General features: G+C 36.8%; 1 protein-coding gene across 5 annotated transcripts in view; it reads left to right on the forward strand.

Moving 5' to 3' along the window:
• sorbs3 (sorbin and SH3 domain containing 3) overlaps nucleotides 1-11,717 on the forward strand; it is a 51,029-nt gene extending 39,312 nt beyond the window's left edge. For 2 of the 5 annotated variants that reach the window (XM_062999298.1, XM_062999297.1), the window contains exons 13-21: nucleotides 662-783; nucleotides 2,994-3,052; nucleotides 3,148-3,194; nucleotides 4,693-4,807; nucleotides 4,900-5,025; nucleotides 6,245-6,721; nucleotides 6,880-6,980; nucleotides 9,074-9,180; nucleotides 9,996-11,717. In XM_062999298.1, the coding sequence (XP_062855368.1) occupies nucleotides 662-783; nucleotides 2,994-3,052; nucleotides 3,148-3,194; nucleotides 4,693-4,807; nucleotides 4,900-5,025; nucleotides 6,245-6,721; nucleotides 6,880-6,980; nucleotides 9,074-9,180; nucleotides 9,996-10,057 (1,216 nt within the window). In that variant the 3' untranslated portion in view covers nucleotides 10,058-11,717. The remainder of the gene's footprint in view (nucleotides 1-661; nucleotides 784-2,993; nucleotides 3,053-3,147; nucleotides 3,195-4,692; nucleotides 4,808-4,899; nucleotides 5,026-6,244; nucleotides 6,722-6,879; nucleotides 6,981-9,073; nucleotides 9,181-9,995) is intronic. The other 3 variants (XM_062999301.1, XM_062999299.1, XM_062999300.1) reach the window with 3 other exon arrangements.
• Nucleotides 11,718-14,995: the final 3,278 nt, after the last annotated feature.

Below are 14,995 nucleotides of genomic sequence, written 5' to 3' on the forward strand. Positions count from 1 at the left end.
AAACCCAAACATTAGAAAATATGTCTTTATTGTATATACACTATGTAAACAAAAGTATGTGGACCTAATTATTTGGTTTAGATGGATGGATGGGTAGGTGGGTTGGTGGATGGATGGATGGATGGATGGGTTGGTGGATGGATGGATGGATGGATGGATGGATGGATGGATGATAGATAGATAGATAGATAGATAGATAGATAGATAGATAGATAGATAGATAGATAGATAGATAGATAGATAGATAGATAGATAGATAGATAGATAGATAGATAGATAGATAGATAGATAGATAGATAGATAGATAGATAGATAGATAGATAGATAGATAGATAGATAGATCGATCGATAGATAGATGGTTTGATAAGTCTAATGTTGAGAAACTGCAGAGACCTGACTTTAACCCCATTGAATACCTTTGTGATAATTTGGCATGCCTATTGCAACCCAGGCATTCATGTGCAACATCATTGCCCCACTTCACTAATAAAAATCATTCAAGAAAGTGATATTTACTGACCAACAGTAGGTGAAAAGTTGGTCAATAACAAGTGATACTAGTATCAGAAGAAAACAGAGAACTTGAACGATAGTTCAGGTCAAGCCACTACAGATGACTTAATTTGAACCAAGCTAAGTTTCTTTCTCTTCTTCACGCAGTTATCTTATTGGAGAACAACACCTTGGGGTGAAGAATGCAGGTAGTACGCCTCAAAGCCGTCCCGTGATTCCAAACACCGGGGTTCAACAGGACCTAGCACCTAGCACTGCATATGGTAATGGTAAGAGTTTATAATGTATGTTTGTGGCATTTAGCACTTTCATCCAATGCGACCTACAATGTGACTGAATACAATTTGATCTATTGAGGTAGTCGAATACTAGTCGAATGTAGTCAAAGAACCACCAATAAGGCCAGCCAGTAAGCAAGATTTAAAATCAAATTGTCTTAATCCAAGTGCATATTGCACAATTTTAGAAAACTCTGGGAGCAGTACAGTGCACACTACATGATTTATCAGTAGCCGACACAAAGTGTCTATTTACAAATCCAGGCTGTCCCATTACATAAAGACATAAGAAGACATATCCCAATTGAACCCAGTTGCAGGATACTAAACCCAGGCGGAACAATACTACAGCTGTAAAGCCACCGAAACAAATAACAGGAAAACTGAATAAATTAAGGAAATAATCAAACTTAAACTAAACCACAGCTGGGTCCTCTAACTTAGAGTTTTTTTAAACCACTGGGGTATAAATATGAGGTACCTACACCCAAAAAAAAGGAAAAATAATAATTAAAATATACATTTTATTTTTTAAAAATTTGGTTCTGCCTTGGTAAAATTTTCTTCACTCCTCCAGTATCAGAGGTGAGGGGTTACATCTGAGTGCCTCGGTCACAAGGTGCTCACCATCCCGTGACATGAAGTCATGCAACAAAGTTAAAATGCATCACTGAACCTCATAGACAACCAAATTAGCAGTTTGTTGCTTTATGTATATTTTCCCATTAGGAAAATCCACAATAAACTTTAGTTTATTAAAAGACTTTTGGACAAAAAAGCTTGTTTTCTATGTGTTTAGATAAAGAAAAAAAACCTTGAAATATTAATTACATGTTCTCTACAAATTTATGTAAAATATTGACTTTTAACTTACATTAAATTACGGCCACTTTCACACATCTTGATGCCATTAGTAGCCTTGTTGCACCAGTAAACAATCCAAAGCCAATCCCATGTTTACTGAATGGCTGCAAACCCTCCCTGGTAACGCTTAATTTCTTCTCATACCAAGTTTGCTTAAGTATAAAGCCAAAACAACAACAAATGTGTCCCTGCCCAATAACTTACAGATTGCCTCTAATGTAAGACATCCGGATATTTTCTTTTATGACCCTCCTCACCATTAAAGCTTTTCCTGGAACCGGCAATGATCTCTGCCTTTTTATTGTTCTGGGTTTCCTTACCTCAGGGTGGTATCTGATTAACACTGGTACAAACAGTGCTACAAAAAACACCCAAGCAAAGCAAGATACATGAAAAGGCTATTTTGGGTTACCAACAGAGTAATCCTGGTACATCAGTAGCCCTGATAAAGAGGTCATGTGGGCACTGGAATACGTCTAGAAATATTAGCCTCTTTAGTCATTCTGCTCATTATGTAAGGGAAAGTGTCCTCAGTTTGGAAGGTTCGTTGTGCTAAACTTGTGGCAAAGTGGTAAATTATACCAGCCCACTACCACTTTGTTTCAGTGGTGCTACCGGCTGGTCAGGCAGCTACATACATACATGATTGTCTGTTTTTTGGGGAGGGGGATCACCGAGGCCCAGCGATGGATTGGCATCTTATCTGAGGTGTGTTACTGCATTATGCACAGTGATTCCAAGGAAACCAGACTTACCATAACCCTGACCAGGATAAACTATTGCTTGAATAGTGACAATGGGCATTTTCTAGTATCTAAAGTAAGGCAATTACCTTACCTTAGGAAATCTAAGGCAATTTGGTCTTTGTCATCTTGTTTTTTTACCCCAGTAAAAAGGAATTTGTGGATTTGTTTGTTTAAGTAAAGAACTGTGGTCTAGGCTTCAATAGTCTGTTAGTAGTTTTGCATGTTTTCTTCATGACTTTGTGCATCTCCTTTTGGTTTTCTCTTATATTCTTAGAAAACTTGCAGAAGTTGAATCGCTTACTCTCAATTGCCACAAATTGCAAGTGAGAAAGTGAGTGAGTTGATGTGTAAGTCTTTGTATCTTGGTGATGAATTGGTACCCTGTCTAGCTTGTATTTCTGCCTTGTAGCCAGTGTTTCTGAGCATTGCAAGAATATTACAAAGAAGTTGTTTTTACAACATCGTTTGGTGTCAGATTATTAGATGTTTGTATCCTGGGACTGCCACTGAGCCCTTGACCAAGGATCCCCTCAATTTGCTCAGTCTGGGTTTAATATGTCGTACACTCGCTTGTTTTTTTTTATCTTGCAGACAGAACAGCATATGCGCCTACAGACATAGACCGTCCACCAATAAGAGAGGAAAAGAAGGTATGGTATACTGGCATTTGCAAATGCGGTATAGATTTAGTGCATTAACACACTTGTATGACTTGCATATTGTGTATTATTTTTAATCATGACAGATGAAAGCAGCACGAGTCAAATTTGATTTCCAAGCCCAGTCAGCCAAGTAAGTGAAGCACTATTGACATGTCAGGATCTGTTAATCCCACAATAATCCTACAGCAATAGAGATAAAATGTAGCAGTGAGAAACTCACATTTATAAATATTTTAGATTGAATGTACTACAGGTTCACTCTTAGTATGCATTGAACTGTGTTTATATATTTTGCAGTTTAGATTATTCCAATAGAGGGCAGTATTTATTAAATTTTGATGACAGTATCATTTTACGTCCCAAAAAAAAAAAATGCTTTTATGCTAATAAAAGGGCTGCTGGCAAAGAAAGAAACATTTGTGATCATCAGTAAACTTTACTTACTTTACTTTACTTATGCTTTAATATTCAGAGGTTGAAGCCTGAACATATTTCCTCAGTAGCTGTCTCTATGTCCATTACATCTCTTGATGTAATGCTTTCTTGACTGTGGACAATATCACCCTAGTTTGAACGGCAGACCTGTTTTTTTTTTGTTGTTGTTGTTTTTGGATTACATCTAAGCATTTGGGCTATTTTTCAGCATTAAATGGATATCTATATATCTATAGATCTATCTTCCACATACCAAAACATTCCAGTATTCGACTCTAAATTGCCCCTGGGTATGACTAAATGAGCGATTATGTAAGTCAGTGAATAGGTTAATGTGTAATGCCCTGTGATGAACTGGCACTTTGTCCAAGATGCATTCCTGCCTTGTACTTAGTGCATAGCAGATAGACTTCAAACCCATCTCAACCCTGATCAGCCTGAAGCACTTTGTGCAGATGAATGAATGATTTGATTGTATATGCAAAAAAGAGGATTTGCATATTATAAATATAAATATCAAAGATTTATAGTCACAGCCTCATGTGCCAATGCTGTTATCTGATTTGATACACTTTTGCTCCACTAGTGTCTGATGTGTGATACTTAGACATTGCTTGATATGAAGCCTGTATCAGGTAACACAGTGAAGAATGTATTCAGTAAAGCAGTCAGCTTGTAATTACTGCATTCCTCTGATCAGTTCTCACATATTCATTTCTATGAATGCTCAACCTCAATCTTTGGATGTTTGAACAGCCCTGAGAGGATCTGCTTTCACTTGAGTGCGTAGCCACTAATGCACAGCTGCTTTCACATTATCTTCACATGAAAATCTTCTTCCTCCTAAAGCTTCTTTGAGTGTCCAAAAAGGTGGAAATCAGATCTCTCAGACACGACTAATTACTACTCCTCCCACCCTCACCGTTTCGGAGCCAAAAAAATGGGTCACAGACAATAATAATAATAATTAAATAAACGAATTTGAACAGGCACATAATAAATGAACTTGTACATGAATGTACAACATTGTACATCTTGTAAACCACAGTGGGACCAGATTGCCACCATTTTTATTATATAAGCATATTTCGTTTTGTGTTTTGTTTTGATGAATTTGATGGTCTGATTTAGTGTAGTTTTATTTATGTCTAAGTGTTGTTTTTTATTTCATTCGTTTGTCTTTGGATTGACAGGGAGATGACGCTGAAGAAAGGTGATGTGGTGTACATTCATCGGCAAGTTGATGCTAACTGGTATGAAGGAGAACATCATGGCAGAGCAGGAATCTTTCCTACCAGTTATGTAGAGGTGTGTTTGTGTGTTTTTATCGGTAATGTATACACATGATGTTAAATTTATTCATGTTTCAATTCTGACTCTTTTAACTTTTCTCTGTGTAGATAATTCCTCCAACAGAGAAGCCGGTACCAATCAAGCCTCCCAGCGTGCAGGTCCTGGAGTACGGTGAAGCTGTGGCTCTGTTTAACTTCAACGCTGACCTGCCGGTTGAGCTGTCCTTCCGCAAGGTGCCCTCAGAAAGCTTGTAAAAAAACAAGACTATAAGCTCTACAAAAACAAAGCTAACAATTAGATCTGTTAGAACCTCTACTTCATGAGGATCTATTTTAAGTGTATTTTGAATAAATCATCACACAGTTTGGGTGCTAAAAAGCTACATCTGTCATGTGTGATGAAGGAAAAGCCAGATAGGGAGTCTAGTTGAGACACCAGTGTAATCTCCCACTGGAAAAAGTGAAAGAGCATCGGCAGGCTTCAGTGCATCTGGCAGAAGGATTTAAAACTAAATTGGAAAAAATTGCCAAGCATAAATACAGTACATAAGTGCGCTTTTGTGATGTCATACTATTATACACTTTAATATGTTTTATTTTTGTTTATAAATTAACAAATGCCTGATTATTATTGCTTGTATAATGCTTAACATTTGTAGCATTTTTGTTAAAGTAAATGGCATTATAATAGTAAAACAACAACATTATTTATGAATATAAAATGATATTCATTTAATTAAATTTTTATTGCTATCGCTTTATCCTGGTCAGGGTGGCAATGGGTCTGGTTTCCCCAGAATCACTGGGCACAATGCAGTAACACACCCTAGACAGGAAACCGATCTATCATAGGGCCTCTTCTATCCCTTCCCCTCAGACATAGCCAGTCATGTCTGTATGTAGATGCTTGACCAGCCGATAGCTCCGCTGAGGATTTAACCCCCGATCCCAGCGGTGGTGGACTTACGTAATTTACCACTGCGCCACCCGAGTGCCTAAAATGATTATAATAACCATCATAAATAACATTAATAAACAATGGTAATAGTATTTGTGCATAATTTATGCAGAAACAATGAAACAGCAACTAAATGCCCTGTATGTGTACTTTATTAATAATAAGTAAATAATTGTTTAATTGTAATTATTAATATTATTGAAAATGTTTGTTCGACATTTATTACTCTATAATAACAATATAAAAATAATAATAATAATATATTATTAATAATAGTAGAAATAATACAAATAATAATAATGATGATGATAATATATTAATAGTAATTGTAGAAGTAATAATAATAATAATGATCAGGATAAAGTGGTTGAAGAAGATAAAATAGTAATACAAAATAATAATAATAAATAATGCATTATTCATACAGCTAACATTATTAATGGTGGCATGGTTGTCAGTTTATTATAACTGTCTGTCTGTTTCTCACTTTCTCAGGGGGAGGTGATATCTATAACACGACGGGTGGATGATCACTGGTTGGAGGGTCGCATACCCGGCACCTCCCGCAGCGGCATTTTCCCCACCAACTACGTGCAGGTCAACAAAATGCCTCGTACCAAATCTGCCGATGACCTTTCACCCTCCCCACTTTCACCTTTATCCCCCTCCGCTCACTGTGCTCAGCCTCAGCTTTCACCCCTCACACGCACCAGCCAATCACGCTCACCTGTCCTGCCCATATCACCCACACAGCCTACCTCCACTAGACAGTTTTCCAATCACTTTGTGTTCTCACCCGGCCCTGCATCTCCCACCCCGGCCAACAGCCACTGGAACTCTTCACCTGCAGCATGTAGTCCTGTGAACAGAGAGGCAAGGTCACCTGTTTTATCATCCAGTCATGTGCTACCGTCTCCACAGGGTCCCGGACTGGCAGCCAGTATGAACCCGAGACCTTCATATACAAATCAGGTATTGAAATATGTTTAAGGTATCAGCATTTTCAAAGTATGTGAGATAAAGCTTCTGTTTAACATAATTATTACCTACAATTTAACTTTTATTAACGTTTATGGGACAGTGGTAGCCTATGTTTTGACATGTACTGTATTTGTTACCGGTTTGTTTAGGATGGATCTGTAATACAATCTCCTCGGTCTTACACACATGGAAAAACTCCACCATCAGCAGTGTCCCCAAACAAGAACACCACCATCATACCACGAAAACCGTGAGTCCATATATTCTTTACATTCATTTGTTTGGCAGTTAAACTAAGCTAAAGCAACGTAAAAAGAAGTATTAATATATAATCAGTTACTACTATAATACTGGACACTGACAGGAGTATATAAGGGTGTTTCTTTTCCCTGTGTTATCGCATTCACAGAGTCTCTGTGTGAGACTCGGTTGGTGTGATCCTTCACTGCAGACAGGATTAAAATTCTTTTCTGCTCATAGTCCAGTCTCTGAGGTATTTTATTAAGGGTTTTTCCACAACAATACAAAATTCAGTTCAGATATGTAACGTGTGTTTCCAAATGGATAGCAGCCACCTAATTAATCATGTCCTTATCAGCAGTACTAAGTCTTTCCTCAGTAAATGTCTGTAATTTGATGTAAAGCACCTGTGTAAATACACTGATAAAGCCAAAACATTAGGACTACCCCCCAAAAGTGTGCATTGCAATGTCTATTTAATAACAACTGTGCATGTCACGGTCAGAGATATATTAAATGATCAGGCATAAAGACCTGAGTAACACTGAACATGGTTGGAAAACCTTATGGCAAGGGGGAAATACCCACCCATAGTGGTCTGATGAGAGACAAGCCACAAATCGAATACAGATTGTTGGGCGGCCAGAACTCATTGATGCCAGAGAACATGAAGGCTATAATGTCCAGTACAGACCAACAGAAGGGCTACTGTAGCTCAAATTACATATAATCTTAATCCTTATTATGAGGTGGATGTGAACATTCTGTGTTTGGGGCTGCGTAGTATCAGGCCAGGTCAAAACATTCAAATCTTAGTTGTGTTGGGCCTGCTGGTACTCCACCCGAGTGTTAGGACTGTAAATATTGCAACAATAATATTTGGTTTGGGACAGTCTTTCTCTCAGTTCTCTCAAGTTCTGCTTACCTTATTTTGCCTTATAATTGGTACACACCAAGTAGTCTTATTAGCTTTGTACTACATCTTTATTATGTCTACTAAAGCTAATAACTGCAAACAAAAACACACAGTAATCAGATTAGTCAAGTCAAGTCAAGTCAACTCAACTTTATTTATATAGCGCTTTTTACAATAGACATTGTCTCAAAGCAACTTTACAAAATCCAGGACCAACAGATACAAAAAACCCCTGTTGAGCAAGCCGAGGGCGACTGTGGCAAGGAAAAACTCCCTGAAAATTACAGGAAGAAACCTTGAGAGGAACCAGACTCAGCAGGGCCCATCCTTCTTGGGTGGCCTGGAGGATACTTTAAATAAATACACGATTTACACAGAGCATACGAACACAGAATTAAATGATCTAAAAGTTATAACTGGTAATAAATAGATAAATAATAATAGAGTTGTTCTTCGCTGTAGTCTTCAATAATGTCTGTAGTGATTTCTTGTCATTCTTGGTGCCAGACCAGTCACATCCGGCAGGAGCAGCATAGTTGTCACGGCAGTCTCGACTTTAATCCTTAACCTCGGCGGGTAAACAGGTTTCCATCAGAACGCCTTTGGAGTAAAACAACAAAGAATGTAGTTAATAATGTACAATGCGAGTTGAGTAAAACAGTTTTACAGAGAGTTTTAGACTCCGGCAGCCCTAAATATTACAGCATAACTAAAAGGGAGAGCGAGCAGGTAACAAGGTCATGAAGGCTTTCACAGGACATCAGTGCCCACCTCTCCTACCCAAACCGGAGTGATCGGACAAGAGAGGCAGAACGACAGCAACCCAACATCCCTGATCACCACAAGTTTCTATGACCAAGAACCCCCAAGCTCTGCGCCTTTGTCTATACTAATCAAAAGCCTGAGAAAATAAATATGTTTTCAGTCTAGACTTAAACATTGAGACTGTGTCCGAATAGAGGCAGGAAGATTATTCCAGAGTTGTGGAGCTTTGTAAGAAAATGCTCTTCCACCAGCTGTGGTCTTTTTAATTTTAGGAACTATAAGTAACCCTGCATCTTGTGAACGAAGTGGACGCGCTGGGCTGTAGTGATTAATAAGTTCTGTTCAGATTACTGTTTATTTATTTTCCACCAATAAAACCAAGTAAGTTCTTAACTTTTTTATTCTCACTTTCTCTATCCTAGATATAAGGCAGTTTACAACTACAAGCCCCAAAAAGGGGATGAGCTAGAACTGAGGGAGGGAGACATCGTTCAGGTGATGGAGAAGTGTGATGATGGTTGGTTTGTAGGTAAATGGCTCTACTACATTATAAAGAATTATTGTTTTGGATCTTCAAAAAGTTCCCACACTTTTATATTTTGGTTGGAAATGGTGAGGGTGGGAGGAGTAGTAATTGGTCGTGTTTGAGAGACCGAGAGAGAGCTTATAGTCCGGATTTAACGCTATGTGATTTCCACCTTTTTGGACGCTCAAGGAAGCTTTAAGGGGAAGAAGATTTTCATGTGATGATAATGTAAAAGCAGCTCTGCATCAGTGGCTACACGCTCAACCAAAAACACTTTTTGCTGATGGTATTTAAAAATTTGGTACGATGCTGGAAAAATGCACAGGAAGGTGACTGTGTATAAAAGTGATGTAGTTTGTTTTTGAAATTCAGAATAAATAGAGTTTTAAAAAAGTGGGGAAACTTTTTGAAGAACCCTTGAACTATTGTGTTGTGACAGATACACCATATGGCCTAAAGAATGTGGACACCTGAACATTAATATACCCCTTTTGTAGCTTTAACAGCCTCCACTGTTTTGGAAAGTGCAAGATTCAGTGGGAATGTACATTACTGAGGTCAGGTACTAAAGACTTGACTCACAATTGACTGAAAAAAACTAAGTTACATTACTTTTAATATAATGGGAGTTCCAGTTAAAACATTTTGTATCACAGAATTGCCTTAAATAAACCCCAAAACGAGGACAAAGCACAATCCCTTCAGACTGAAACTCTTTATTTTGGTTGTAGGATCAACCTGTATTTAAATAAGACCTTAATTAAAATATTAATATTTATTTGTTAATCTGATTTTTTTACTTTTTTTTCTTTTTGCAGGTACGTCTGAAAGGACCAGAGCTTTTGGAACATTCCCTGGCAACTATGTGGCACCTGTTTGAACCACTTGCAAATGTTTGGCAAGCACTTTCACCGCTGCTACAGCGTCACTAAGTAATCACCGAGGAGAGACATCCACCTTATGCACTCACTCATGCACATACTCCAGTCTCTCCACTATCTCTGGTTACTCCCAAACTGGTTTGCATGTACACTCCACTCATATTCCGGGCACATGATAAGTGTGTGTTTTCATGAGCACTCCCTGGATGCGTTGGCAATGGCAAGGACACTGTGTGTGGAATAAATAGCCAACGTCTTGTTTTTAAAGCCACTTGTGACTTAATTATCTATTTGACTGGACCGCGACTATAAACAATGACAAACTCTTTTTACAGCAACACTGTATGCTTCTGATGTTTTATTCATTTATGTAAACACTTTCATCCTGCCTTTCAGATAAGTAAGAGCACAGTGATGGGAATTCAGCACGAGGATGGCAAGATCATTACGGGATAGAAGAATTTTTTACAATTATGTCAACATAAGTGTTTTTTGGGTGTTTTTTGCAATGCTAATCGACGCCTGCTAAAGCTTCATTTTCAAGTACCTATAGAGTGTTTTTTTCTGTTATTTGTATTACTTAAAGCACTATTGAATGTTTAACACAGCATCACTTGTCTTTCACATTTTGGCAGATTAGGGTCGTCTCAGAGAACAGAAACATTTCAGTGCTTACAGCAAAATGTACCAAAAAGCTTAGGCCAAGTTTTTACATCTATGGACCAACCTAATGAGCAAGTACCATTTACCCTTGGTAAATGTCACCCAAAACAGCTTAAACACCAATAATTCAAGTTACAGACAATGAAGTAGTCCTACCATAATATAACCCTGACAGGCAATAAAATACTAGTGCAAATAATAATAATAATAATTTTTTAATTAATAGTCAATAAATTATGAATAATAATAATCTTAATAAAAACCTTTAAGCTACATTTTAAACAGTAAGTTATAAGTTGGTGAGGATGAGCCATTGTAAGATAAGCTGAAGTAAAAAAAAAAATAATTTATATAAATGGTAAAAAAACTATTAAAACAACCTCTAAAATCTAGGCTTTTATACTTTAGCTGGCCACGTGATTTAAAGATTCAATAGACAGAAAGAAAGGCATGCTCTAAATCAGGGGTGCCCATACTTTCGTGGCTTGAGATCTACTATTTCAGTCGACAGGTCATCTACTTTTTAAAAAGGTTGGCCTCATCATTTTTTCAAAATACCTGAGCACTTATCTTCACAAACAGTGTAGGTTACAAAAGGAAAAATGGCGCAAACTGGCTACTGATGAATGAAAACTTTTTAGATTTGCAGTGCTTTAGGCGGGCTGAGGCGTAGCTATGGTAACAAACCACAAATTAAAGAAACTGGCCACATTTCATGTCAGTCACGCTGACCTGTTTGAATGAGGCGCGATCTACCAGCGTGCACTGTGAGATCGACTGGTCGATCGTGATTGACGTATTGGGCTCCCCTGCTCTAAATGTTATTAAGATTCAGAATTGTGCTATGCAGACATGTAGTGAAAAGAATATATACAGTTAAACTTAAAAGTTATACACTTGTATAAACCATGTTTGCATGTTGGGATTGTAATGATTTACACACTCATTTGAAGACGCTTCTCAGAGTCATTCACTGACAGAAAAAAAAAAAACAAATACAGAAATAATTGAAATGCTAAAACTGCCATGACATACATGCCCCGGTCTCTTATATTTGGATGTATGTTATATTGCCCTCCACTTGGCTTGTATAATAAATTATTGTGGATATTAGATATTATCTGACAGTGGCAGGTGTTTTAATACAGAATTTTGCTGAAGCGGATTATGTACGTTATATTTTGTAAGGTAAATGTTCTAGGTTCAAACTGAAACTGAAACAAACTAAAACATCTCTGCTGTCCATCAGATGTATTACAACTTGAATTATTTAAAAGCATTCCCTAAATTCATAGCCACAGAGGAACAAACTGTTTCATTTTCAGAACAAACCAGTGTGTACATTGTAATAGAGACTTGTTACAAAAGAGATTTGGTTAAAATGTATGTTGTAAAGGATGTTCCGTTCTAAACTGAATATTATTTTCTTTTTTTTACATTTTCTAAGAACTGAAAATGACTGTACAGATTTTAATACAGTTACCACAAAAGTATAATATATTTTCAATGATTTCAGTGTATTTCAGTATCTATGGTACTCACACTCTTAACAACATTTAATAAACACAGTGCTGAAAATTGTGTGTTCTTGATATAGTAGTATTTGTAATAATCATTACTGTAATTCTGCTCAATACTGCTGATGCTTTCTATAATGCTTTTATGTTCTCTTTGTGACTATAATACAGAATCTTGTGACTTTAATAAGGAACATCCTCCATTCGTGCAGTGTTACATGCTATGGGAATTTTTATATTTCACTTTCAAGATCCTCAATGAAAAGTTTCATTTCAACAAAGTCCCAAATTAGCACAAAATTATTATTACAACTATTATAAAACCAGCAAATCATAATCATGTTTAAACATTTGAAAAAAGTCAGCAAAGTCAGATGGTGCAACAGGTAGCAAGGACACCAAACAGCACCAGGATTCTAGAGACCTGGGTCTCTGTTTTTTCTTCCGGTACCCTGGTTTTCCTTCACTTTATAAAATCATTCATCATGTGGATTGCTTGTTCTAAATCAACCCAGCTGTAAAATGGTCTGAGAATGAGTGTCTAATGCTCTAAGATGGACTAAACCCTGCCCTGCACATATTTTTGCTTGCACCCAGTGTTTCCAGATGTCTTTTGATCCAACAGGGCTTATCAGCGTGAAACATTTACTTAAAATAAATAAATCAACATTGAAAGAAAAACTGTTATCATGCAACATCAGTGCCTGACCTCACAACTATTCTATCGACTGACTTTTATGGTTAGTCTTCCCAGGAATGTGGAGGCTGTTATGAAAGCAAAGTGGGGAAGAATTTATAGTAATGTCCATGGTTTTAAAGTGGCATGCATAACAAGCATGTGTTTGTGGGATTTTGTTCATATAGTGTGAGTCAATTAATTAAACAGACTCATTCCTAATAATAAATTATGTTACAGGTAATTTTACTTACAACTATTTGAGGGTACACACTAAAGTGGCACCCATCTTTTATGTTCAGTGACTACATTCAGTAATTAAATGGATTTATGTAACTGAGAGAAGGATAATGCGAGAAACTCCACACCTTCCTAGCCAACTCCCTGTATGTTCTCGCCTCGCCCTTTTGTTCCAAGTTCCAAGTTCCTCCTCCCAGCTCCTATCTCAATTTTCCACTTATTACATTTACATTGCATTTACATTTATGACACTTGACTGGCTGGACCAATTTGTTCACATTATCAGGGTACAGTTTGAGCTTCTTCTGACTTTTGCCAAGACCATGTTTCATGTTGTTTTAAATAAATTTTTTGTACGTATATTCACAAGACTTACAAAATAGCTCTAAATTACATTCCAGATTTGTAAAAAAAAAAATAGGATTAACCTTTTGAGAATTGAAAAGTGGATCATTGGCTCTGTCTAATGAGTGCCTTTTAATAGAGGCACATAGAAGTCACAACTTGTAGTCAAAGGTTCTGTATAGAAATTGGAAGGTCATTTACATTCAAGGTGCTTAGAAGACAATTTTATCTAAACAGACTTACAATTATGACTAAAAGCAATGCAAGCAACTGAAGGTTAAGGGCCTTGCTCAGGAGTCCAAAAGTGGTGAGGCAACCTTCTCATTACTACCAATGAGCTACAACTACCAGGTCATACTACCTTAAGATTATACAGCATTCAGCCCCAGCAAATTAATACTTAAAGCCAGTGTTTGTCATTTTGGTCATTTTTTTTAGAAAACCTACAATACACTCATCCAATATGTAAATGTTTGTCATCAGCATTAGTTAATAGAATGTAGATTTAGAGGGGATGTAGAAAAACGCCTTGCCATATTTTGTGACTTTATTGAACAACACATATAATACATAAGATTACATCAAATCACAGCCAAAATATAAAGTATACAATGAAGATTAGATAATAATTAACTAAAAATTGCTCGAGGTAATAAAAGTAATAAAAATAAAATATAACTAAAAATAAAAATAGCTAGGGCAGAAATTTATAAATAATACAATTTAATGATTTTTATAAACATAAAGGGAGAGAAAAGTTTTTAAGCAGTGTTAAGGTACTGTTTGCCTTCACATTTTCACAGAGCTTTAATGTATTAATGTAAGAAATAAAGGATACCTTAACAGTGTTGAAATTTGGTCTATTATTCATATATTTACAACAATGAATGTGATATTTAAATAATATTAAAAAAGGTTGACTGAATTCAGTATATCACTTTTAACTATCCCAAATCGAATAAATTCAATTTTTTATGTAAAATTATGGTTAATATTCTTATTAATACAATTATTTAAGTCCATCCAAAAGACATGTGCAGTCCCAAAATAAGTAAATAAGGGATTCTTCATATTTGTGACAAAATGAACATTTAGTATTTATATATTTTTAATGTAGCAGTAGTGTTACTGAGTGGGTAACATACTGTATGTGCTGTATCTTGTGAATATGGAAAGCTATTGAGCTATTTGATGACGTCACAGTTTTCTGTTTAAAGCGTAGTTCGCCTTCTCGAACAGCAGGTGTCGCTCTGAGATCCGCTCGCCTTTACAAACCGGTTTCTGTATAAAACCAATATTTCACTTTTATTTCCCACCCATGCTTCATGTGCCAGTCCTTCGGCTTTATTTTAATAGATCCACGTGGCATGAGGAATGGGGGTGTGTTTTCTGTGATGGTGCCACGCTATAATAACGTGGGTTGAAAGCTCACGCTGAAACGCGCGCTGTGGGGATAGGTGTGCAGTCGCATGAAGAGCAGCGCACTGGTTACTCCG

This window comes from Trichomycterus rosablanca, chromosome 7 (genome assembly GCF_030014385.1).
Source record: "Trichomycterus rosablanca isolate fTriRos1 chromosome 7, fTriRos1.hap1, whole genome shotgun sequence".
Lineage (NCBI taxonomy): Eukaryota > Metazoa > Chordata > Actinopteri > Siluriformes > Trichomycteridae > Trichomycterus > Trichomycterus rosablanca.